General features: G+C 41.9%; 1 protein-coding gene across 4 annotated transcripts in view; it reads left to right on the top strand.

Annotated features, from left to right (window-relative positions):
- DEG2 (DEGP protease 2) overlaps positions 1-26,783 on the top strand; it is a 143,957-nt gene that overhangs the window by 9,577 nt on the left and 107,597 nt on the right. For 3 of the 4 annotated variants that reach the window (XR_015692822.1, XM_087690719.1, XM_087690718.1), the window contains exon 2: positions 17,651-17,848. Coding sequence is in view for 3 of the 4 variants with exons in the window: in XM_087690719.1 (XP_087546845.1) it covers positions 17,651-17,848 (198 nt within the window). In the remaining variant the exon portion in view is untranslated. Of the gene's footprint in view, positions 1-14,919; positions 17,329-17,650; positions 17,849-26,783 lie in introns of those variants that run through there. The other variant, XM_087690720.1, reaches the window with a different exon arrangement.

Genomic DNA, 26,783 nt, shown 5'->3' with positions numbered 1-26,783 from the left:
GTCCCAAGGGCCCACCTGCTAAGCTGGCGTTTGATACAAAAGGTAATGTGATTACACCCTGGGATCGGCATTATCCCCGCCCCACTCCCAAGGCAGTGGATTTTCCTTCTACCTCTAAAGCAGGTCGCCAGAATTCGTTTGCAGTATTGGCTGATTTTTTGAATGAGGGTGTCCTGGATGCTCTCGCGGAAAAGGTGAAATCGAGGCAACAGGCGCCTCGTTCCTGACTTTCTTATTTTGAAGATATATGAAGATAGCCATGTGGAATGTGCGAGGCATTTGCTCTCGCCATAAGCAACATGCCATGTGGACTGTCTTGCATGAGAACCAGTGGGATGTATTGTGTGCAGTTGAGCACAAAAGTCACGGTGAAGCAGGAAAAGTTGTGGATTGTCATGGATTCCGTCTATTTTATGCAGGGACACATGCTACGCACTATTCGGGCGTGCTGATGATTGTCCATGAGAAATACCAGCCTGTTCTTGTTAAAAATGATGTGTAGGGCCGCTTTCTGGTAATCGAAGTCTTATTTGAAGGAGAGATTTTATGGTTGCTGGGCCTCTATGCTTCGAATGATTCCTTATCCCGACGGGATCTTTGGTCGACTTTGCAGGGCTCGATGTCACTTGGCCGAAGGGGGTTTTTGATGGGAGATTTCAATATGTGTGTTGACTCTTCTCAGTCCACTTCAGGGCATTCGGTAATGGATACGCCGGAAAGCCGGGTGTGGAATTCCTTTGCTTTGCGCATACTTAAGCAAGATCTTTGGTCGTGGCTTCACCCTTCTTTTTCAGGGTTTACTTTTTATTCCGCACAATATGCAACTACTTGGTCGCGGTTGGACTGAATGTATATCATGCAGGGAGATGATTTTCTTCCCGAGATGCTGGAAATGAAGGTCTTGCAGCAATATGCATTGTCGGACCATTTCCCTCTCCAGCTTGAGATGCGGGCACAACCTATTGCACCTTTTATGCAGTTGCTGGATAGGCTCTCTTTACGTTTCAACTCCTTTTATTTGAAGCATCCAATTTTTCAGGGCTATATGCAGCAATTGATTGAGAGGTTCTTATTGGACATCGCCTCTGAGGGCTTGGCTTCATTTGCACAGCTGCTCTCTAATGTGTAGCAGGTTGCTCGGCAGTATGGGATTCATCATGCCTCTCTTTGTCGGCGACGTCGACATGCAGCAGAGGACTTACTGGCTTTGGTCCGTTCGTTGCTCGTGGATATCCCAGATGATGATTTTCTGCTGTCACTGGACAGGCGTTTGGCCCATCTTATTCAAGTGTTTCAGTTGAAATCTTATCAGCAGGCCAAGCTGTATAACTTGACTGACACATTGCAAGATAGTGCCTGCCAGTCTCATAAGTTCTTTCGCGCCTTGCATGCTTCTGCTGCTCGCGAAAATATGACTAGACTCCACGATTCGGAAGGTCGCATGGTCACTGATCCGCAGACCATTGTCAATATGTGCATAAATTATTTTATGGAACTTCTTGGTTCTTCTCCCTCGCCTTCTAGCCAGGTTACGTATGCTTGCTCGGTCTTCTATCATCTGGTCTGCCAGCAGGTTCCACTTGATATGCAAGCCACTTTGGAGGCGGATATTTGCGAGGAGGAGGTTATGGATGTTTTGTTGCACCTGCCTAAGGATAAAAGTCCTGGTTGGGATGGTCTCACTAATGAATTATTTGAGAACTTGGCCACGCAACTGGTAAAGCCATTGGCGGTCATGTTTCAGCAGGTTTGGAAAACAGGGGTCATGCCTTTCTCATGGAGAGAAGGCCTTATCAAACTGATTCCAAAGGTCCCTTCGCCGTCAATGCTGCAACGCTGGAGACCAATTTCTTTAATGGGCTTGATGTATAAAATCTTCTCCAAAGTGCTGGCGAATCGGCTTCACAAGCACCTTCCAGCTATTGTGCATCCTCTTCAATATGGTTTCATTAAGGGCCGCAACATTCTGCATAATATCTTAAATGTGCAAATGGCTATTGACTATGCGCGGCACTCCAGTCACGAAGTGGTATTGATTCAATTGGACTTGGAAAAGGCGTTTGACTATGTGGACTAGTCTTTCATTGCAGATCTCATGTTTGCTATGGGTTTTGGTACTCGGATGTCCCGATTGATCTACACCATTAGTGTTGCGGCTTCTTCAAGAGTTATGCTCAATGGTGGGGTTACAGAGCCATTTGTCCTTGCACGCTCGGTCAGATAGGGTTGCCCTTTGAGTCCTCTCTTCTTTGCCCTGACGACTCACCCGGTCCTTTCAATGTTATCCTCAATGGCGGCTTCTGCTCAGCTGGCAGGATTGTCCCTTCCTTTGGGGCAACACTTCATTAGCCAATCTTTGGCTGATGACACCTTTATGATTTTGTGAGCGGACAGGCACAACATTCGAAAGGCATTAGATGTTTGGACGCTCTTTGGTCAGGCCTCTGGTCTTCGCATCAATGCCTTTAAATCAGCCATACTCAGTTGCACGGAGCGTGATTTACAGTCATTAGGGTGGCAGGGCCAGGTGGTTTCCCGTGGCTCCATTGTCAGGCATCTTGGATACCCATTGGGGGTGGATGTACGGCCAAAGGACCTATTGGAGTGGATTTCACAAAAACTGGCGGTGAAGTTTATGTATTGGAAGTCGCAAGCATGGCCATTCCATGTCCGCCTCAAAGTGGCTCAGACAATTATGCTACCAATGCTAACGTATTTCCTGCCATTGCTACCGTGGACGCCTACTTTGAAGGCTCTCACTCATCCCATTCGTGTCATGCTATGGAAGAAGGATTCACTACAGGCATGTATTTCGTGGATTTCATGGTCACATACATGTACCCCTAAATGCATGGGTGGTGGAGCTATTTTGGATGCAGAAACTCATATGCTGGCTCTTCGTTGGTCTCTTTTTCGTGCCATGTGTGTGGATCATCACCTGTGGACCATCATAGCCCGTTATTTTCTTGAGGACAGCGGGCTACGCCATGGTAATACACGACTTCGGGCCTCCTGGTAGCGTGTCCTTAATGCTGACTCTTGATTTTCTAGTCCCTCTTCCTCTCTGTTACTGCACTTGGTCGGCTCTTGGAAAGTGGTGCTCCAAAAGGCCCGTTGGCATCTAGTGGGGGACCGCTTGCAGGCTAACTCCTTTCAGCTGGAATTGTTGGCAGTATCGAGATTACTTTCATGGGAAGACAAACATCAGCTTAGACCGAGATTTAACCGCATGGCCCGTTTAGGTGTGACTTCGATTGCGGATGCTACCCTTGCCACTCGCAATGTCCTCGCATCGTTTCGGACTGCTAGGAGACTTTTTAGGATCCCGCGCGGATACCGTGGTTTATGGGAATAGCTTTTGTCGGGAGCTTCAGGGTAGGCAACCCTTTCCTGCCCTGGCTGTGGATTGTCCTTGGCAAGACTGGGACCTTGCAGGCCGGTTGAGTCTAGAAAAGGCCTCTACTAATCAGGTGTATCATCTTCTCATTCAAGATTACCAATGGCTGGGTGTGAAAGCTAATACTGTTTGGGGACTGCGGAAATCGCAGTCATGGTGGCAGGCAACGCTGATGGAGGGCTGGTTGAATAAGGCACCTTTCAAATGCAAGGTCTTTCTTTGGCGGGTAATGATTGGTGGTCTTCCTCTTGCCTCGACCCTTTCCAAGTGTAGAATCTCGAATGGCAATTGTTTCTTCTGTACCACTACTGCGGAATCGGCCCGACATCGTTTTTTTTCTTGCCCTCTCCTCGCCAAGAATATATGGTCACTCTTGTCACAAATCTGGCACGCAGTGGTGGGGTCCTCACTAACTTCTTTCGATTGGGTTTTTGTGCGCCCAAAGTACCCCACACCGCCACAGTTACATATGAAGGTCTTATTTTACTTTTTCAGATACTGGGGATGCTGGCACATTTGGACCACGCGCAATGCTTTTCTCTTTGATTCGGCCTCTAATGTACCGAGACATATTACCAGGCTTAAAGGTCTCTTGCATTGGCAGCTAGATCTCATCTGGCACTCCGACTTGCTCCCTTGGGAGGATTTGCTTCCCTGGCATATGGCAATTGCCTCTGGGTCGTTGCCATGATTGGTGTAATCCTTTTTAGTGCATTAGTACGGGGATTTCCCACATGTTGGCCTAGGGCCCTCGTGTCTCTTGTAATCATGTAATCTTGTACCTTTTTTTCGTAATTAATACAATTACCTTTTACGAAAAAAAAGAGAGAGAGAGAGAGAGAGGAAGCAGAAGATGAAGAATACTGCAATGACTAAAGAAGAATGCTAATACAATGGGGATGGATTGATTAGTCCTTGCATGCAACCCACAGTGTCAGTGAGGGTACCAGATCAGGCTGATGATGATGGTAACACTAAGCACGGAGTGTTAGAATGTTGGATGTGTACCAACAAATGAAAGAGTGAAGACGGAAGAGTGTGTGTGCCAAGTGGGAGGACTAGCCATAAATAGCCATAAATGCCCAAAACTGGTCGACTTGCACCAGTAGGTGCCAAAACAGCTGGTTGACTAGCATTTAATGTTGGCCACTTTGAAAAAAATGCTAGAAAGATAAGGGAAGGCCACGGAAAAATCCTAGATAACAAAGACAATATCTGACAGGTAGAGGTAGATTGTGGAAAGCAAAAATTGGAATGCACACAGGAAGCTGACAACTGAGCAAAATGCACTTAAAACTACTAGAGCTCATGTGTCTTTGTCAGATTCTGAAGGAGCTCACAACTAGGAGATGACAGACTGACATGACTAACATAGGTAGGCTAACACTCCCTCTTAGATCATAGAAGTGTCTAGAGACCTAACAACCTCATGTAATGAAGCATATAAGCCTTGGGTAACGGCTTCATGAAGAGATCTGTTGCGTTGTCCTCTGCGGAATAGTAGGCCACTGCTCACTCAGAATCCACGATCCGCTCTCGAACATAGTGATAATGAACCTCAATGTGCTTTGCGCGAGCATGAAACACACGGTTCTTTGCCAGAGCTAGAGTACTTTGGTTGTCCACACGTAGAGCACTCCAGTATAGTTGCACGATCCAAGTGCAAGCTTCAAGCGAGCTCGATCCTTAAGTTCCACGCTCCAAGCTCCATTGCTGCAAGCAAGACAAGAGATGAGAAGAGAAGAGAAGAAGATAGGAGAAGATGGAGAGCTTCTCCACCATGGTCCCTCACCCTCACACACTCACTCCATCACATTCTCATACTTCCTCAAGCACAAGCTCAAGCAAGCAAGAAGAAGAAGAAGAAGAAGAAGAAGAAGAAGAAGAAGAAGAGGAGAGCTACTTTTGGCCACGCACAAGAATGAGCTCCTCATTCACTTTTCAACTTTATATACAAAACTTGAACCCTAATTCCCTTTGGGTGGTCATCCCCTTTTTGATTTGTTGGGAATAAAGGGCCATCGTGCCTTTTATATGTGTACGGGTGTGAATACACCCTTAGCACATTGTACTTTCATATATATATCTATCTAAAACCTAATGTGATACACACTCGTCATTGTACCAAAAACGTGCTCACACTCTACACTGCTTGCTCTCGCTCTCTCTCTTTGTCTCTCATTGCATGTATGATAGTCTGCCTCGATCTCCGTGCCTAATCGATTCTACAAACTGGTATCAGAGCTTCGGCTAAGATGTTCGCGCTCCTGTGAGTCCGTGTTGGCCATCTCTAGTGTTTCGCTCGTGCAAACTCTTCAGGTCGGCACCGATTTCAGGCACGTGTGTGTGCTGCATTGTCAGTCGACAGTCTGGAAACCCAAAGTCTGCATATGTGACCAGGTCTGAGACTACGCTACAGACCAGCGTCGATAAGGCAGCTAGGCGACAGCTGTTCGTTACTGGCTGGCTGCAGGTCGACGTTTTCATCAGGTGATGGGCACGATAGCTTCATTAGGTGACGAGCGCGACAGCTGCGTGACAGGTGACGGGCGCGACAGTTATGTGACTGGTGACGGGCAACAGCTGTGTGACTGGTGACGGGCGACAGCTGCGTGACAGGTGATGGGCATGACAACCGCGTGACTGGTGACGGGTGACAGGTGTGTGACAGGCGAACAGGCGGCATCAGCATCACGACAACTGACTGACGGGTCAACAAACTCGTCATCAAAATTTTTTTTCTTCTTCAAAATCCTTTGAAATTTCCCCCTCTAACAAGGTGTTCGCGCGCACACGTACAATGTGCAAATCTGTATAGATTTAGGTCCAGAAATTTGGGGCTTTTCCTAGATTTGGGAAATTTGATGCAAGACAAGCAAATCTGTTTCGGAAATTGCTTTTGCTGAAATTGCTTTATTTTGACAAAATTGGACAATCTTATGCATGAGAGAAGAAATGCAGATGTGTGTTTGATGCTTTGAGCACAAAATTTTGGGGCTTTTGACAGTTCGTGTCAAATTTTATGCCCGTGGGTACATGTACAACAGAAATCGCAGCTGAAATTTGGGATTTCTCATGTAATGTGATGCACATGCCCTTGGAACAGCTGTAATCAGTTGGATAATGCTGTAGCACATGGTTTGGTGCTCTTGAAAATTTAATTACAAATTTGAAATTTGTACTTCTGCGTGGTCATTTATTGTTGATTGGTACTTGTTTGTACCTTGGTTACTTGGGTGACAGTTTGAGCCTGCATTTGCTGGTTTTTTGGTCACATTTGGGCTGAAAATCATTGCTGGCAGCAATGACAGTAGTGATCTGATGCACATAAACAAGCTTGAAGGCGCACATAATTTTGCAGTTTGGCAAAAGCAGTGCTACAATATCCTGTTACAAAAGAAGCAGGCAAAGCTGATCAAAACCAAAGGGGCAAAGCCAGCGGACATGGATAAGGATGATTGGGATGAGTTGAATGAGCTTGCACGCTCAACCATAGAGCTATTGATTTTTGATGCCTTGCTCTTCAACATTGAAGGTTTGGATTTTGCATATGCTATATGGACTAGATTGGAAGAATTGTATGCACAGAAGAGTGCTGCAAGCAAAGTGTATTGGCTGAAAAAGCTTATGGATTTGTGTATGAAAGAGGGTACAGCAATGTCTACTCACTTGAGTGAGTTTAACTCCATATTTAGCCAGCTGGTTGCCTTGAAGTTCATGATTGATGAGGAATTTAAGGCTACTTTCTTGCTTTGCACTCTACTAGAGAGTTGGCATACATTCAGGACTGCTATGAGCAATTATAATGTAATCCTTTTGTATGCTGACGTAGAGAGTGCTCTACTTATGGAAGAGATGAATCGGCAGAACAATGCATCCAGTAGGTCTTCCAGTGTTTTGCATACTAGGGGCAGATTACAGCAAAGGGCAAATATGATGGCAAGGGACGCACTAAATCACGTGGAAAAGATGTTGAATGCCATCATTGTGGCAAGAAGGGTCACTTTAAACGTGACTGCCACAAATGGAAGAAAGAGAAAGGAAAAGGCAAGAAGACAGATGATAGCAAGGAAGAGAAGAAGGACAGTTAGCCTAAGAAGAGCAGTGTAAAAATTGAAGAGGTGAATGTAGTCACTCATGACAGTGACAGTGGAAGTGACGTACTCTTTGTCTCTTCACACTTTGGTGCACATGCTTTCCTTGCAGATACAGATGATGACATGCATACCTGGATTCTCGATTCAAGTGCTTCCTTTTATGTCACCCCTCATCGTGAGTGGTTCTCTGCCTATACAGGGGGTCGACATGGTGTTGTCCATCTTGGGAACAACTATGCATGTGAGATTGCAGGTATTGACAGTGTGCAGTTACAGCTTCAGCATGACTCTGTCTTTACATTTCAGCATATACGGCATGTATCTCAGCTCAAGAAGAGCTTGATTAGCACAGGGCAGCTAGATGATGATGGTTTTCATACCACCTTTGGTGATGGAAAATGGAAGATCTGTAAGGGATCTAGGGTTATTGCTAGAGGTTGCAAGAGTGATACTTTGTATCCACTTCATGTATCTAGTGTACGTGACCATGTTGTTGCTGTGACCGAACAGCCAAGCGTTTCTTTGTGGCATGGCCGATTGGGACACATGAGTCAAACATGAATGAAAGTGCTTTCTCGTTTGGGTTACTTGCCTTGTTTTCGTTATGCTGATTTTGAGCATTGTGATCATTGCATTTATAGCAAAGATGCATAGACGTCACATAAAAAGTCTCTTTCTTTGAAATCTTCTCCTCTAGAGTTAGTACATTCGGATATATGTCAAATGCCAGGATTATCTTTAGGGGAAAATAAATCTTTTGTTACCTTTGTCAATGATGCTACATGGAAAGTATGGGTTTATCCCATTCATAGCAAGGATGAAGTGCTTGATAAGTTTAAAAAATTCTTGGTATTGGCTGAAAATCAGACAGATAAGACACTTAAGTGTCTTCGCTCTGACAATGGTGGGGAATATGTGTCCAAGGCCTTTCAAGCATTTTGTGACAGTAAAGGGATAAAGAGGGAGCTCATTGCCCCTCATAATCCGCCCCAAAATGGAGTTGTAGAGTGTATGAATCGGACCATACAGGATAAGGTCCATACGATGCTATCTCATGTTGCATTACCCCATGGTTTTTGGGCAGAAGCTGTTATGACAGCCCTTCACTTAATTAATTGGTCACCAAACAGGTCCTTGGGGGGAGGGGGGGGGGGGAAGTTCCCCAAGAAGCGTGGTCGGCCAAGCCACCTTCATATGCTCATCTGAAAGTGTTTGGCTGTGAGGCTTTTTTGCACATTCGTAAAGAAAAACACAGCAAACTTGAGCCAAAGTCCTATAAATACATTTTCCTAGGATATGGTGACAAGGGTGAAATGGGGTATAAATTGTGGGATTCCGAGAAAAGGAAAGTAGTACGCAGCAATGACATTATCTTCCAGGAAAATCGCTTGCACAAATAGCCTGAAAAGACTGAGGAGGTCCGTAAGGTTATATTCTGGGAAGAAATACCTTTTGGACAGCAAAATGTGCTTGCTGTACAGCAGCAAATACCTGCTGTAAATGAACTTGTAAATGCAGGAAACGATGCTGGAAATGATCAGCCAGCTATTGCCCATGAAAATGAGCCATTAGATGTGCAGGAACAGCCAGGACAGCAAGCTGTTTATGCTGACTTGCAGGCTGAAATGCCAGGATAGCATGCTGAAAATGGAAATTTGCAGGAACAGCCTGCAAACAATGACCATTGGGTTAGGAGATCGTCTAGGGCTACTAGACAACCTGACAGGTTTGTTTCAGGTTTGTTCGTGGTGCAATTAATGTGGCTGATTATGTCATGTTGACAGACTGTGGTGAACTGTGTTGGTTCAAGGAAGCAATGGATAGACAGGACAGCAAGAAATGGTATAAAGCCATGCTGTTAGAGATGGAATCTCTTGAAAAAAATGGCACTTGGGACTTGGTGCAGTTGCCTAAAGGGTAGAAAACCCTTCCATACAAATGGGTTTACAAGATGAAGGTCACTTGTGGTTCCTCACCAAAGTACAAAGCAAGATTGGGTGCAAAAGGGTATAAGCAGGAGCATGAAATTGACTTTGATGAGATATTCTCTCCTGTAGTCAAGATGACTACATTGAGAACCATTTTGGGTTGGGTTGCAATTGAGGATATGGAGCTCATACAGATGGATGTAAAGATTGCGTTTTTACATGGTGATCTACATGAAGACATTCATATGTAGTAGCCTGAAGGGTTTGTTGAACAAGGGAAGGAAAAAATGGTATGTAAACTCAAAAGGAGTTTGTATGGGCTAAAACAAGCACCAAGAGAATGATATTATAAGTTTGATACATCATCATAGAAGTCAAGTGGATCACTGCTTGTACACCAAGAAGGCAACAGATGGCAGCTTGATTATCTTGGTTTTGTATATTGATGACATGCTGATTGCTAGCAGGGATACTCATGCCTTGGACTCATTGAAGCAAAGTCTTCATGGCAGCTTTGACATGAAGGATCTTGGTGATGCAAATCACATTCTTGGCATGCGAATACTAAGAGAAAGATTGAAAGGCTTACTCTATCTATCTCAGTAGGAGTATATCTCCAAAGTTTTGCAGTGTTTCAATATGGAGGGGGGGAAAACAATTGGGGTTTCATTGTCTCCATATGTGAGACTTAGTGCAGAGGACAGCCCTACATCTGATGATGAGAAGGCTGAAATGGCCAAGATACCATATGCTTCAGCTGTTGGCAGTTTGATGTATGCTATGGTTGCTATATGTCCTGACATTGCCTTTGCAGTGGGAGTGGTTAGCAGATATATGGCAATCCGTGGCAAGAAACATTGGGTTGCAATGAAAGGTATTATGAGATACCTCAAAGGCACAAAGGAGTTGTGCATCTGCTTTGGAAAGCAGAAGGCATCTGTTGTTGGCATTACGGATGCAGACTATGCTGGTCATGCGGACTGTAGGAAGTCTACTTCTGGGTATGTGTTTACTTTCACAGGAGGAGCAGTCTCTTGGATCTCCAGGCTACAAAAGTGTGCTTTATTATCTACTACAGAGGCAGAGTATGTGGCTGCCACTGAGGCATGCAAGGAGGCTTTATGGCTTTCATGTCTGGTGGGAGAGCTTCGCATTACAGAGTTACCTGTTCTTCATTGTGATAGTTAGGGCGCTATCATGCTAGCACGGAATCTTGTCTTTCATGCAAAGACAAAGCACATACAGGTGAAGTACCACTTCATTAGAGATGTACTTGATAGCGAGAGCATTGAGCTTGTCAAAGTGCATACATATGATAATCCTGCAGACCCTCTCACGGAGGGTCTTCGAGCAGAGCGGTTTGCTCATTGCCGACAGATAATGGGAGTTGGATAGATATATTTATTTTAGCTTTGTATATACCTAGACTTAGCTGATTCTTTTCTCCTCTTAAGGCATATTGTCTTTAGATAGGAGGTTGTTGGGAATAAAGGGCCATTGTGTCTTTTATATGTACACGGGTATGAACACATCCTTAGCACATTGTACTTCCATATATATATATATATATATATATATATATATATATATAGAATCTAATGTGGTACACACTCGTCATTGTACCAAAAACGTGCTCACACTTTGCACTGCTTGCTCTTGCTCTCTCTCTCTCTCTGTCTCTCATTGTGCGTACGACAGTCTGGCTCGATCTTCGTGCCTAATCGATCCCTACATGGTCTAGATGGCTTGGCCCATTCCTCCAACCCTTCTCCTCCTTTTCCCTATTGGCATGGCAAGGAGATTGCTAGCATCATTGGAGTGAAACAGGGATGCCCGCTCTTACCTACTCTATTCGGCCTTTATATTGATGAGATATCAGACTACATTGATGGACTTGGAGGGGAGGGAGCTGGCCGGGGGGGGGGGGGGGGTGGGGGGGAGGGGCATTGATATCCATATTACTATATGCCAATGACAGGGTCCTCATCTCTAGCACACAGGAGGGATTGCAGCACCGCCTAGATACACTACAAGCCTTTTATCAAGATAGGGATCTCGGAGTGAACGTTGGAAAAACTGACATTATGGTGTTTAACACTTCCTCCCAGTGGATTTGGCGATTAGTACCCCATTTCCCATATGGAGGGGAGATAGTGGAGGTGGTCTAGAGATATGTTTACTTGGGGATTACATTTTTAGGGCCGAGATTTACTTTGAGAAGAGCAATAGAGGATAGATTGAAACGAGGCTATGTAGCTCTAGGGTCGATGGAGAGCCAATACGCATTCGCATAATCTCAAGATGACACTTTGGTCACACTAACACTTCTATATGGGGTTTCCCATATGGGGATTGTGCCTCTACCACATGAGGAGAGCCACATAGGATCAGCCACTACCCGGGGGAGAAGATATATGTGGGTGGAAACAAATGGAGAGACCCCTAGTATTGATGATTCATGGATTATTGGGAGTAAACCCTCTATACCATATGAGCTTATAAGAGCAGAGATGGGAGCACCACCCATAGTGATAGAGGCTCTTGTCCAGTCAATGACTTTCCTACATAGTGTCACGAACATACCATGATAAAGTGTACGGATTAATTCTTGCTCATGCCATATGAATTCACATCCCATACGAACGCACCCTTAACAGGACATCCTCGAGTCAACCATGCGAACCTATCCTTGCCATATCATCGTAGCACCTTCTACAAGATATGCCATGTCATCGCTTGCATCATCGATAATGTTATCATGGAATATTCTAGAAGATATTTAGCCGCCCCTCAATACCTATAAAAGGAGGGGCTTGCTGTAGAGCTCCTCAGTCTTGCTAATGCCAGTCTTGGGAGCTTAAGGAGTCGAGACCTCCAAGTAAGTAACTTCAAGTTCCAGCACTAGTGCTTGTCTAGTCATGGTATCTAGTCTTATCTTGTCTTCCATTATACTCTTGTTGTCTTGTCATCTTGTAATCTCGTAGTATGAGATCTTGTCTAGTACTGTCTTGTATCTTATTCATCCCCGTGAGGAAGATCTTGTAATTTTGATATATTGTATCTATACCTATAGTCCCAGGTTGTGGGATCCTTCATATCCTAGTGAGTCTTGTTGTCTACACCTACGGTCTCGGGTTGTGGGATTTTCCGTATCTTGTTAAGTTATCATTGTAGCTTGTGCTCCTATGTGGGATTATCTTGAAATCAGAATTATTGTAACAAATCTTGCATCTAGTCTAGTCTCTTGAGCACAATCTAGTGCCCCCTTGCTCTCCCATTACAGTAGTTTGACAATACTGCTTTCTAGCTCTACTGAGTACCATGGAGGTGACCCTTGAAAGAATTGTGGCCCCCCTTCAAAACCTCCAACAACAAATTCAAGACTTGAATGAATGACAAGTATAACTTCAAATAGAATACCCTATGCATCTAGGCCCTGCGCTTCAAGAGATTCAAGTCTTGCCGAATAATAGAGGAAGTGATCAGATGATTTTGCGTGTTTTTTAACCCCCGATAAGAGAACCCAAGATTAGCATGGTAGGAAAGTTCAATGGTGACCGTTCGAAGTTTAGGGGATTCGTGCAACAAGTAAAGCTCTATATCTGCATGTAACCGAATATGTATCGAGATGATGCTTCCAAGGTGGGATTCATTGAGACTTTGCTTTGTGGTCAAGCTTTATGATGGTTTGCCCTAATCTTGGAAAAGAATATGCCAATACTTCATAATTATGAGGTATTTCTTTGTGAGTTCACTTCCACATTTGGAGATGCAGACACTGATTGAGTAGTAAAAACAAAACATTAGAAGCTATGACAAGGTAATCGCCCTGCCATGTTATTACTCCTACCATTATTGCCTCTAATTGTCAAAGCATGAGAGATGCGAGAAGCATTGACATTCTTTTTGTTAAGATCTTCAATCAAGAGTACACCCTCTATATCCTGCAATTGTAACCCATCAGTAGGTATATTAGCACACATAGCAGTACGAAAGGTATCCCATGATTCAGACAGTGTAACTAAGAGGAATAGGAGAAGAAGAGTGCCCTTGAATTAAATCCCCTCTGCGAAGACAAATGATTGATAATGCAATGAAACTCATTTAAGTGAGATTAAATAGAAGTGCCCTCCTTCATGTGAAGGTCCATGAGTTGCTTTAGCTAATACATATGTTGCTTATACATTTAAATTTAGGGTATTAATCTTTGATCTCACTTGGTATGAGGAGTATTTTATCAACCAATTTAGATGGGATCTTCGAGATGACATCAAGGACCTCGTGCTAACTATGCTTGAGGCAAAAACACTCAATGATTATATCATGCAATCCATCCAGTGTGATAATAGATTGTTCGAGAGGAAGCAAGAAAAGGGAGAAGAATTAAGGCCTTGCCAATGGAACCTAGCCCCAATCAGAGACCCAATGAGAGAAGAAACCAAGCCCGAACCAATGCAAATAGATAATACCAAATTCTGGCCCTTGATCCCACAAGAAAAGCAAAGACGAAGAGAGAATTATCTATGCCTATATTGTGGAAACCCTGGACACATCGCCCTAAATTGCCTTAATAAGAGGACAAGAACCCCAAGAGTTGTTGCAACCCTTGCATATTTTTGTGCGACCTTGGACTTCTCTATCCATGGATTTCATAACAAATCTTCCGAAATCAGACAAATAAGACTATTCTTGTTGTGGTTGATAGGTTCATAAAAATGGCACATTTCATCCCTACCACCAAGACCATCACGGATGTAGCTACCGCTAGACTCTTTCTCAAATGCATTTTCAGATTACATGGACTCCTAGATGACATCATTAGCGATTGGGGTCCCCAAGTCATAGGAGGATAGGATTTGCTAGCTCTATCAGCTCTAGCCAGAGATAGAGGAGTACTATTTATGTAGATGCCCGGTGTACTATGAAATTCGAGGGTGCTTCCATTGCTTGTTCAGAGAGGGATTCGGGTTACTATCTAGGGTGATGGATTTTTTGTATCAGAGATGTCTTGGGCTCTTTTTATTGGAGTTATGCTGCCACAGAGAGCACCTCGTATGGACCTAGAAGTAGAGACACACAACGACATGAGTTCTATTGAGCATCGACTACTCCCTCCACTATAGAGCCCCCATTGGACCACTGATGGCTCCACCACGGGGGACCATCCTAGTCACGGCCATAGAGATGTAGAGTCCGTGGCCCACACATAGCTAGTCCATGCCCTCGATGGAGGCGTCATCTGCAGATATAGAGGATACTACACTGTCATTTGGGGACCCTACCTTGCTGCTTCAGCCTCTCTATGCTAGATAGACCAATGAGAGATATCTTAGGATGAGAGTGCCTCTTGAGCAATTCCACATTGTATCTGGTTTAGACATCATTTTGTACTCATCAATTGTGTCTTGTTTACAGTTTATTTTCCATTTAGTTAATCATAGCATCAGATGTCAGCTATTTTGGGACTTGGGAAATTCTCTAACTTTTCAGATGTAGCTTTTTAGTCTCATAGGTCGATTTGGCCTTTTGTAGACATTAATATAACTTTCTTTCTCTCTCTCTCTCTCTCTCTCTCTCATGGACCCAACTGTAAAGGCAGAGAGCCACGCACTAGTGTGCACTCATAGAGTTCTATAGAGCATTGACTACTCCCTCCACTACAAAGCTCTCATCGGTCTGTTGACTGATGGCCCCACCATGGGGGACCACCCTAGACATAGCCACAGAGAGATATAGAGCCTGTTGCCCACGCTGAGTTGGTCCACGCCCTCACAAGAGGCATCATGTGTAGATATGGAGGATACTATACCATCACCATGGGACCCTATCTCATTGCTTCAGCCTCTCTATGCTAGATAGACCCATGAGAGATATCTTGGGATGAGAGTGCATCTTGAGCAATACCACATTGTATTTGGCCTAGACATCATTTTGTTCTCATTAGCAATGTATTGTTTAGTGTTTATTTTCTATTTAGTTAGTCATAGCATTAGATGACAGCTTTTTGGGACATTGCCATTCCCAAACCTGGGCCTTTTCTTATTGGAGCTCCAACGGTGCAGAGCAGCATTGCTATGAGATCAGAGGAAACCTCGGTCACATCCACCCCCCCAGAGAGCAATTACAGACCTTTTCAATGTAGCTAACCCCCCAGCTACTGCCACCTTAGACACCACATCTCCTATTGATAGGTGCCATCGAGGGACATAAGGTGGCATCATAGTAGATAGAGCTGCAACGTTATGCAGAGCACGACGCCCTAGGGTACTTGCTTGGCAATGTAGGCATGCTTATATGCGACACATTCACGTCACGATTGCTCGTTACAGACAAAGATTACCACGATGACTGAGTCGGAGGTAGCTTGCAAAGTCTTGGTGGATTCCATACACTGAGAGGGAGATACTCTATACTCTTTTCAGTTTTTCAGTTTTCCATATTTTTCATTTTCCATTTCAATTTATCATGTAGACCTAGACATAATTCTGTTTTCTTTTCCGATGAGAGATGATGATACCAGTTGTATTAGTTATGGTCTCATAGGCCATTTTGGCCTTTCTCTCTCTTTCCCCCCACCATAGCTTTTGTCTTTTTGTTGTGCACTTATATTTGCAGCCTTTTCATTGTCTTCTATAAGGTCCACTCTAAGCCTATGGCTCAACCTCCTCATCCTTAATCTGCTGAGGGTTATTGTACCATACTTTTGACTTATCTTAATGAGATGATTATATACATATGGGCTATGAGGATTGCTATGGGCTACATTGGAGCATCATTCCACACTCTTGAGATTGAGGCAGGCATAGTGGAATGGGTGGTTAAGAAGGACAGGATTTGCATCTTTGCCATGGAGAGTTAGAGTCAAAGGAGGATTATATGTGCCCCATATACTATGAAATCAGGGAGAGGTATCATTACTGGTTACATATAGTTTTGGTTTGCTCAGTCAAGTCATAGTCTACCTCGATTAGAGATGCCTTGAACTTCTCATCATTATCAAGCTACAAGGCATCGAGAGAGGCTGATAGAAGTGCAGAGCTAAAGATTTCATCACAGTCCTCTGGTTCCTTTAGTGGGGTATTGAGCTGCACTTCCCTCCCTTATCATCCATGGGCTACCTCTAGCTCCAATCCAGCTGTGATATTGTACAGCTGTGGAGAGAGTACAAAGCTTGCAGTTGGGCACAATAGTAGTCATGAGAATCCTGGCCCCATGTTTGATCTGCTATATCTTATCTTACCCACTGGGTGGAGCTAGTCATAGATTACTGATTATAATTTAGTACCTATAGAATGATAGACAGTGGCTGCCTGGAGTAGAAAGAAAGACAAGTATGTTAACTTCTAATTGAGAAAAAATGGGCCTTTTCAAGATGTCGATGTAACTTCTCCAATTTCATATCTAAATATCACTGTAGAATTATTTGAAATTAAGGTGGTTTAGTAGCTCTGTAAATTGATGAGAGAGGCGTTTTGGTTAGTCCACACAACCTGATAGATCATCTGCCAAGGGATACACCCGGATGTGGGCATGATCCAAACTTTAAAGGAGATTTATTTGAAGCTCAAGTATCTAATCCCATTTGCCAAAGTGTCAACAGTTTTTGAGTCAGCCCATTACAGATTTCTAATCATTCACCATCATTTATAGTGTATGAAACTTTAGAACAATTAGAGCTGTTAACTTTCAAAAAAGGCATGCTCCTCTTTCTCTTTGCACTCTTGCACATGGTAATTTGTTTTCAGTTGTTAAAGTTCAAGTACATGTTTTTAGTACTTACAGTATTTGAACTAGTTTCCCAGATGCTTCACATGCAATATGCTCTTCAACCTTTGAGCTGTATTAGCACATGCTCACATCAATCTCAATGTCCAATTTGGTGTAGAAGCTGTACAAAGAAAAAAAGGTGTAACTTATTATACGGCTTCGAACTTTCCTGTCTTTGAGGCTTAGTAACTATAATAGTAGAAATTGTGAATGCAAGGCCAAAGTTAGTATGCAAATCATGACATTAACAAGAATGTCGAACTAAATATCATGAATCATACTGTGGCTTTTAAAGACACATGGCTCAATATCATCTGCATTTCGGCCTGTTGATCAGTGCAGTTCTTGTATTTTCTATGTCAAGTTCATATCATTGTACTGTGGAAACAAAGCTGATCATACTTATTATTTTTTATCCTTTTATTTATTTTAACTTTCTGTTTGGGGCGGGGTGTATACAGGACAGTTTTGAGGCTCTGGGGTTCTGCTGTCAATATAGAAACCAGTCTCATGTATGCAGTTGTACAGGACACGATAAGATCTTGACCAATTTCAGATATGGAAAGGCTAATAAAGAGAAGACGAGAAAGCCCTTCAAGATGTTTAATCCAAGGATACAGGAAGAGGATGATGGTTTATATGGTTTGGATGTTGATTTTGTATGTTCTTACTCATCTTCAAAATATCATATAACTATTCAATTTCTTTTTGTGTAGGATTGATGAAGCACTGAAGGTTTATAACAGTAGAAAATCCTTGTCTGTGACTGTTTTCGATAGTCTTAGCCGTTTCAGCATACTTTTTCAACGTGGCTGTTAACATAATTTACACAATATATCCTTGGCTAAAGAAGTGCATTTTGGATACCTAAATCATCAATGTGCGTGGCATAGCATGGCCGGTAGTAAACTGTGTAATGCAGTTCTGACTTGTTCCGGTGAAAAAAAGTTGTGGGAAATGATCCAACACTAAATGCCTAATATCTTTGCCTTCTATTTTGGCTAATCAGATGATTTGACAATTTTCTCATGACTTTGGAAATACTTGTTAGAGTACGCCTGAAAACAGGCGATCCAAAAACTTTTGTTGATGACAAATCCAAAAGATAACATACTGACAGACCTTATATGGAAAGGCTCCTCATTCTGAAACTTGAATCAATGCACCACAACTACTTTGAGCTGCATTGGGTCCCTGTGCATGAAGTACATGAAAGATAACTGCTCGGTTTGAGAAAATGTGGTTCATGACAATATATCAGCATATCCATGATGATTCCTGGTCCACAAATCCACATAGAAGCACTTCAATTTGGAAAGAGAAACATAGAGAACAGCAGTCAAGAGTGCAAAGAAACACAAGAGACACAGGGGTAAGGAATCCAAGTAGAATAAACAATGAGATTTTAACTGATGCATGACAAGATGCTATAGAGATTGCGCTCAAGTCTCCTCTCGTTCCACAAGTGCAAAGCAGTCCTGCAATGAATTTTCTGTAGGTCCCATGCCTCATCCCTCTACGTAGATTTATAGATATACAGTATTGTGAGGGTACACTGATAAATAGAGAATAGTGTACCAGTAGAACATTGAGTGAGTGTTCAATAACTTAAAGGTTAAGCCAAAAGCTAATGAATTACAAAATTTTAGGCCAATATATCTAGCTCTAGAATAGCCCAGAAAAGAAAGGTCACATTATTTCTTTTGTTTTGGTTTTGATAGGTCAAATGTCCAATAAAAATCTACAAAGGAGCCAAGGGAGATTGTCACACTGCATTATGTATCAGTGTATATTGGATAACTGGAGCCCCAAGAGGAACACCAAGGAAAAATGAATTTTACTACAAGAAAATCTATCTTGTAACATTAACAAGCTTTTTTTTCATTCTTTTGATGATCAAAACAAAGAAAACAACAATTCTTCACGTAACATTATAGTAGATAACTTCCACGGATTTGATAGAATCAACCATAATCTTGAACATCTTCATAGAATCCTTCAATAGAACAAGGAACATAAAAGAATACACCATTTTTGAATGGAAATCAATCACATAGTATTCATATTCAATGTCTTCATAGTTTTCTCTCTCAAGCTCTCATAGAAAGATGCATTGTTTTGATAGAATTGACTATCTTTGGCTCTCTCTCTCTCTCTCTCTCTATCAATAGTACATCATCTCCTCACTACAATACTTAATAATGACTCTTAATAATCCTTCTTAGGTCGTGGATGCACCTCCCAAGAGGTATGTCTGATGTGAAGAGGCACCAGAGACACTACAGTGTTTCTTCATAGCTGACTACTGTTATTGTCACTTCAGTCTTCTCTTCAGTCTTCAGCAGCTGCTTCTTCCATTTGTTTTAGCTCTTTTGAACTTAGATTCATCCTTTCCAAAAGTTAGAAAGCTTTTCCAAAGTCGCACATACATTCTGCAAAACACTTATAGAAGATCTATAGAATAGAACAGAACAGGAACAGAGCAGATACAAAATAGATACAGAGGCTCTACAGAAGGTCATCAGAAGATCATCAAATCCTCATAAATCATACTAAAACCATTTCAAACCATAAAAAACTATTCAATAAGCTTCCAAAATATTTCAATCTTCATCGATCATCAATCCATGCTTCATATAGAAGAAAATCAAAATAAAACAGAAGCTATACAGAAGGTATCAGAACTAATCAGATGCTGAACAGAACCTATTAGAACATCACAAAGCTTCATATTTCCACTAAGAATCATCATGAACTTTCAAAACATAATTAATATTATCCAAAACACTCTCAAACACTTTCATTAACAATCATACATCACTCTAAATCTATAAAAAATTAATTATTCAGACCTCAAAAGCAACAAAAATCAGTCAAAATTTTAGTCATTTTTCACTCTCAACATATTGCCACACTTAGAAAGGAAGCGTCCTCGCGACCTAAGGAAAAGAAGAATATAAGTTCACTAAAGAGCTCAATTTAATCTTCTGTAGTATCTTGAACAATCACTCCACCACGATCCCAACTTATCACCTGTATATCTAGAAAAGAATACTTCTAAAGGAAAACTTCGTATTCATTAACACATCTGATAAACAATAGAAAGTCATAACAAATTTGTAAATGATATAAGAGGTTCTTCAGCTTTCCATCGTAGGCTTTCTATCCACCATCACTATCAATAGTTGAAAAGAGCTCTCGAAAAAATTATTCAACCAGTACGAACTCATTACATATAAATTATTACAACACACACACAAATACTAAACACAACCATCTGAATAACACCTCCCAAAAAGAGAGATATATATAATTAATAATCATTCAAAATACATTGCAAAGGCATCAATGAAAGTAATTCCTTTTGAAGGCTTGGTGATTTCGAAAACGATCCATGGAGAATGACTTATCTACAAATGTCTTGGGAGGATTTTGAAAGAACTGAAGGGTAGCACATCATTTCTAGCAAAACAAGGTATCTGCTAGGTAGAGATAGGACATGAAAATATAGGATATCCAACTGTTGGGAATCAATGTTTACATTGACATTTATACAAAGCTTTGGAATGGCCTTTTGATCGTTATGGGAATGCCTATGCATATATGCTAAGTATCAAGCAAAATGGGCTATCAATCCCATTGAAGGATTGAGAGATTGTGAATATTTGTGAGAAAAATGGAGGTAATTTTGGTATGCTTGACTAGTAGTTGTCTAGTCCCCTGGAATTAATGGCCAATTAATCTGTGGTCCTGTGAGAGAATCAATCGAGCTCCATCCTCTTTTTCTCGGAATCTACTGATCAAATCCTTCGTACCCACTAACCAACTGAGGGGGTTGAGAAATAGAAGTGGCAGGAGATGGAAGTAAAAGAGGATAAAGAGATGGGTAGGTAAAATCATAAAATGAGGAATAAGCTAAAGAAGGAGTGGCTGAAAATTTAAGCAAATCAGTTAGGAAAGGTGTCAATTGATAAGCAGGAAAAGTAGAAGATATATGGATAGATGAAGAAGGATATGGCGGAGAAAGGAAAAAGACTCGATCTTCAATGAAAGAACAATAAGTAAAGATGGGAATTTGAGGAAAACCCTGAGGTTGGAAAAGGAGAGGTAAGATAGCTGCTGAGTTGGATTTATAAAGGAAAAGATAAGCATCATAGCGATGGGGCATTTGTTGATAGTACAATAAGCTAGGAACAGAGGGACCTAAACTAGATCGTCTATGGTAGACATCAAAGAAGGATGAATCAAATGGATGGTTCTTGGAAAGATAAGCTAGGAGATCCACCCTCAGTTGGTTAGTGCTCTGCACATAAGTAAAAGCTGTATTCTGACGTTGGTTCAGGACTATAGAATCAATCATTGAATGCCATGAAGCGTCAGGGCAAGTAGCCACTTTAGAAGAATAACACTGGAACATGTTATCTATACTCAACTCCAAATAGTTGATATATAAGACAACTTGCAAAACCACATCCCCCACATACCAAGCTAGATCTACATCATGTGAAATCAACAGATCACCTCGTAGATACATGTAAGACAATAACATGGTATCCGTCGTCACAGAATCTTCAATGACCATACGGACAACCTCTGTCAGCAAATCAGGAGACCAAGCCCCACTCCAATCATCCTCTGGAAGAGGGATATCCATCGTTGAAAGCTTCATATAGAAGACCAACTTCTGCAATAACTGATAGTGGACAAAAAAGGAATGGTCCGGAGAAACATAGTCCTGAAAGTACTCAAATGTAGACCATAATAAATCCATCTGGTACTGCAATCTTTCCTCTTTATCTTGAAACAACGGACATAATGTGGCCTGTCTCTGGAGAACTGCCAAGTCTTGCTGAGATATAGAAGGAATCAGGGGAACATTGGGGCTTGGAGGAATAGACCGTGATTGTGCCAGTTGGTCCTGCAACTGCTTAATCTAGGAAGCTTCGGATTCCAATGTATTATGAGCAGTCTGCAAAGCTGACAGTTTCGTATCTAAAAGAGTCTGAAACTCTTGAGCTTCTTTGGACATTTTCTTTTTCTCTTCCGAAACTCTAGTGACCTTTGACTGAGCTTCTGCTAACGGAATCTTCAAAGAAGATATTTCGTCTCTTTGGGTCTCATTCATTTGTGTCTGCTGCTCCATCTACTAAAACAGATCGGTAAGAGTGTCTTTAGCAGAGGCTAACTCTGTGGTTGCCTTATGCATCTGGTCTTTGGATTGCATCAATTCTTCATAGAAAGAAGCATATAACTGTTGAACACAAGCTGTCATTGAGAATTCAATAGAGCTCTGGATGTCGTTACAAAGGAAAGGAATGGCATCTCCTGACACTAAACTGTTCAGCGAAGGAACTGATATTTCCAAAGAATCCTCTTGATGTGCCCTGAATAAATTGTTATATGTGAGGTAGGCAGGGAGGTCACTTTGAGAGGTAGCAAGAATTGTTACTGAAGGAATGGCTGGGGGAGTTTTCTCTGCTACACGCTTCAACCGCTTCCGGTGAATGACCAATGGAGGAGGAAAATTCAAGATCCTCTATATCAATGGGTTCTGAATCCTATGAAGGTGGAGGGGGAGGTACTGGATCAGATGGAGGAGGGGATAGCACACCCTTCTTAAGGCCTGAATATGTCAAGAAAGCATATAAATAGGAACCATAAGTGACATTTGTAACATTTTCTCTGGTCACTTTGACAAAATGTTGGTTCATCTTCGTAAGCAAGTAAGTACTCCAATCAATGGCAATCCCTTTTAACACCATCCTAGAAGTTGTGAAGAGCTCCTTGGACAAATAGTGAGATGGTGTTTTGACAGGCATGAACGTGTCTTGGAGAAATTGGCAGACTAACTTCCAAAGAGGATCAGTGATCATGGAAAAAGATACTCCTGAAGTGTTAATCGCTTTCTTGACATCCAGAATCTCTTTGGTCTGCTTCTATAACAACTTGAGAATCTTGTCATTGGAGAAAAACTGTCAGGCTGTAACAAAGGGTTCTCCTTTGTAGGGAAGAGACAAAGCCTTCCCTAACCCTCTAGATGTCAATACCATGGAAGTACCACGAACCAAACTCGATTTCTTATTGTAGGACGCAAGAAACTCATCACATAGGGATGGATCATCTGGAATCAAAGGGAGTGAAGCAGCCACGAAAGTTGCAAGGCCTGCTTTCGCGATAGGCTTAAAAGTCAGTAGGGAAGAATAATCCATACTGATCAATGGGACATACTGAACAGAAGGAGGAGCTTGAGGTGCCATTCAGATGAAAAACACACACCACAAACACAGACAATCACAGAGAATGCCTCCAAAACAAAAAAATAGATATAAAAAGAAATTGATCAAAATAAGCACACACACAGACGTAACTAACCAATTGACCACCCCAAACAACCCACATCCTAGAAAAAATTCGGCATGACCTCTATACATATACGACCGAAAGCTTCATGCTATGTAACAAGCAGTGACCCAAGACTCTGTATCAGACAAAAAAGAAAAAAACTACAAACCGCACCCGTAATCGTATTACATAAGCAAACCATAATTCCTCAAAAACCTACCGGAGAACGTTAAGGCTTCTGAGGAAAGATTTTAGTGCTTAGCACGGGTTGGCGGGGTGAAGATAACGGATAGCTATTGATATTCTCGTCAGCAAACCTGCCCTCTATGCAACTCTCGCGAAGCAGGAACCTCTTATGCACACATCCTACTTTCTTGTCCTGCATTGACCGATAAATGCGACATGCACATTTCGGGTATTATAAGTGAAACTTGCGACCTTTTGTCCCAAGGGTGTACCTTAGAGGATGAAGCTGCGCTACTTCCTTGGTGGGGAGATAGGCGGGGTGTGTTTACCCAACTGGGTGAGCACTCGTCCGCACTCGAGGAATGTGGTCCCGGGGTATCGCCTTGTGGGAGCATTCCTCGGCGAGGCGATTCCGAGGTACTTGGGAGCATTATATGCGTGATCCTATCCTCCGCGGGTAGGGATATGACGATATCCTTCCTTTGCAATCTTGTGCGCAAGCTCGTACTTGTACCAATGATGGCATCGTCTCGCTCAAGCAAGCGAATGCTGTCGGGAGGCAGTGTTTGCTTGAGTGCGACAGGACACCACCTTTGAGCCGACGCCCAACCTTGGGATATGGCATCCCTTTGAGGAAACTCGCCGGGATCGACGGTTTTTAGCGGGCGAGAGTCTAGTACTACCTGGATCCCTGCACCGGGGTGCTAGGTGCCTACCCACACTTCACTCATTGGGAGAAGTCTTCCAAGGACCTTGGTTTTGACGGAAGTAGCGAAATCATAAGCTAGTGGTATAGGGTTCTGCCTTTGTTAAACCTAATCATGACATAATCGAAACTTTGATAAACAATATCAACTAAGAGGACTATACGTGCCTATCCCACGAAGCGTGTTTATTGAAAAATGAAAAAAAATGTAGTGATGGAAATGATTTTAGTGAAGGGTTCATTTTAATAAATTATTAATAATACTTGAAATTTTATTAGGTTGTAAACCTTAATAAGAAAATGACAGTTCTTTCTTAAAATTTTAATTACAATTTATTAAGGTGAAACGATGCTTTAACGAAACCTGGACTTCGATACCCAGACTGAGGTCTCGAAATGTAAATTTATTAATTAGAAATTAATAGTCATGTGGAGCGCTTTTTTGCCAGCGTGTGTTTTTTTTGTGTGATGGTTGGTTCATTTTTGTTAAAAATTAAAGTGCATCTGAAGTCTACATAGCGCGTGCAAAGTGAATGGCAGGTTGATTTTAAGTTATAAGAAAAATGTGTATAGTGTGAGCGTGCATGAAAAAGTGGGTGAATAAAGTTCATTTTAACAATTAATTGTGGTTAAGGGATGACCAAAATAAATAAAGCACAACAAATAGATACCCGGTAGAGATGTGTATGCAAGAGACTGAGGGCGCATTGAGTAGTCCCAAATGCAAGAAATCCAATAAAAAAATAAAAAACCATTAATTGGAAAAAATAAAGTACCTTAGCGTTTTTATTTTTTGTTTTTTGTTAAAATAAATAAATATCAAAGTAATATTAGAGGGATCACATGTGGTACAATTACTATTGATTAGTGTTTGGGTGAAATTGTTATTATAAAATTTTTATTGTAATATAAGTGTGTTTTGATTTTGTATTTTATTTGTTTATTTATTTTGATTATTATTATTATTATTAGGTATATTTTTATTTTGAAATATTCAAAAAGCAGTAAATTGTATTAATGGAATTTTTTGTGATTTTTTGAATTTAATTCTGATTTTTAAGGATTTTTAATGAATTTTTCTCAATTTTTAGTGAATTTTAAAAGGATTCTGAATATTATTAAAATTTTTCCATTAATTTTCTGTATTATAATCAATAAGATGAACCTGAAAATTACCTAATTCAATAATGAAATTTTTTGTCTTTTAATTGAATGTTTATGAATTTTTTAATGTTTGTATGTGTTTTTAGGTATTTTAAAAAATATTTTTAGCGGGTTTGTGAAAAATCAAAAGAAATATCCAGCTGCGTGTGAACAACTGATAATGACTGCGTGTGAACGGCGGATTGCAATACACCATGGCACGGACAAGTCCAAACGGGCGTCCTCGCGTGTGAACACCGGTTGGCCAAACCCATATGCGCAGCCGTGCTCTGTGGGAATAGTGGAGGCAGAGGGGAGAAGGGGCAGGAATGGAGGCTAACACGGGAGGAAACTGCGGTTAGAGGAGGGTAGTGAATTAGGTGAGTTAAGGAAATCAAGTTAAGTAAATTAGGTTAGGAGGGTAATGAAATTTAATTAAGGCAGGTAGGTTATTTAGATGGATTAAGTGAATTAAGTTAATTAGGTGAATTAGGTTGAGTAAGTTAGGTAAGTTAATTAAGTTGATTAAGTTAGGGGGAGTAAGTTGATTAAGTTAGGGCGATTAAGAAAGTTAAGTAAGTTGATTGAGAAAATTAATAAAGTTAATTAACCAAAGAAGCTAACCAGGAGGAAGAGGGGGAAAACGGCGACCTGTGGTGGCGGGGGAGGAGGGAGAGAAAAGGAGCGACGGTGGCGTGGCGGCGTGAACCCAGGCGGGTGGTGTGGCAGCGCGGGAGAAGGGAGAGAATAGGTCGTGGCGAGGGAAGAAGGGGGCGATGTGAGGGGAGGAGGCCATGTGGAGGAGGCCACGGAGGAGGACGTCGACACGACAACGACGACGACGACAATGGCGGTGACGACGATGGAGTCAATGACGACGGCTGGGACAGCAGGTCACGTGGGCGGATGTCGGGGCATCTGGGCGCCGAATGGGCCAATGGCGGGAGGGCTGTTGACAAGGAAAGGAGGAGGAGGAGGACGGCGACCTATGACGGGAGTGGAGGGAGGAGAAGGAGGTACGCGAGAGGAACTAACAGGTACGTAGTTTTTTTTAAATTTTTATTTTTTTGTCCATTTGTTTTTTTTTTTTCTTTGTACTTTTGTTTTTGTTTTTGTGTTCGGGTGGTTTTTTTAAATGATTTGTGTTTGTTTTAAATTTTTTGTTATATTAGGATTGTTGTTTTTAATTTTTTAAAAATTGTTTTTGTGTGTATGTG

Source organism: Lygodium microphyllum, chromosome 13 (genome assembly GCF_053477565.2).
Source record: "Lygodium microphyllum isolate KBCC chromosome 13, Lygodium_microphyllum_v1.1.10, whole genome shotgun sequence".
In the NCBI taxonomy this organism is placed as follows: domain Eukaryota; kingdom Viridiplantae; phylum Streptophyta; class Polypodiopsida; order Schizaeales; family Lygodiaceae; genus Lygodium; species Lygodium microphyllum.
Note: the sequence above shows the minus strand (reverse complement) of the source record. Positions and strands in the feature narration are given on the sequence as shown.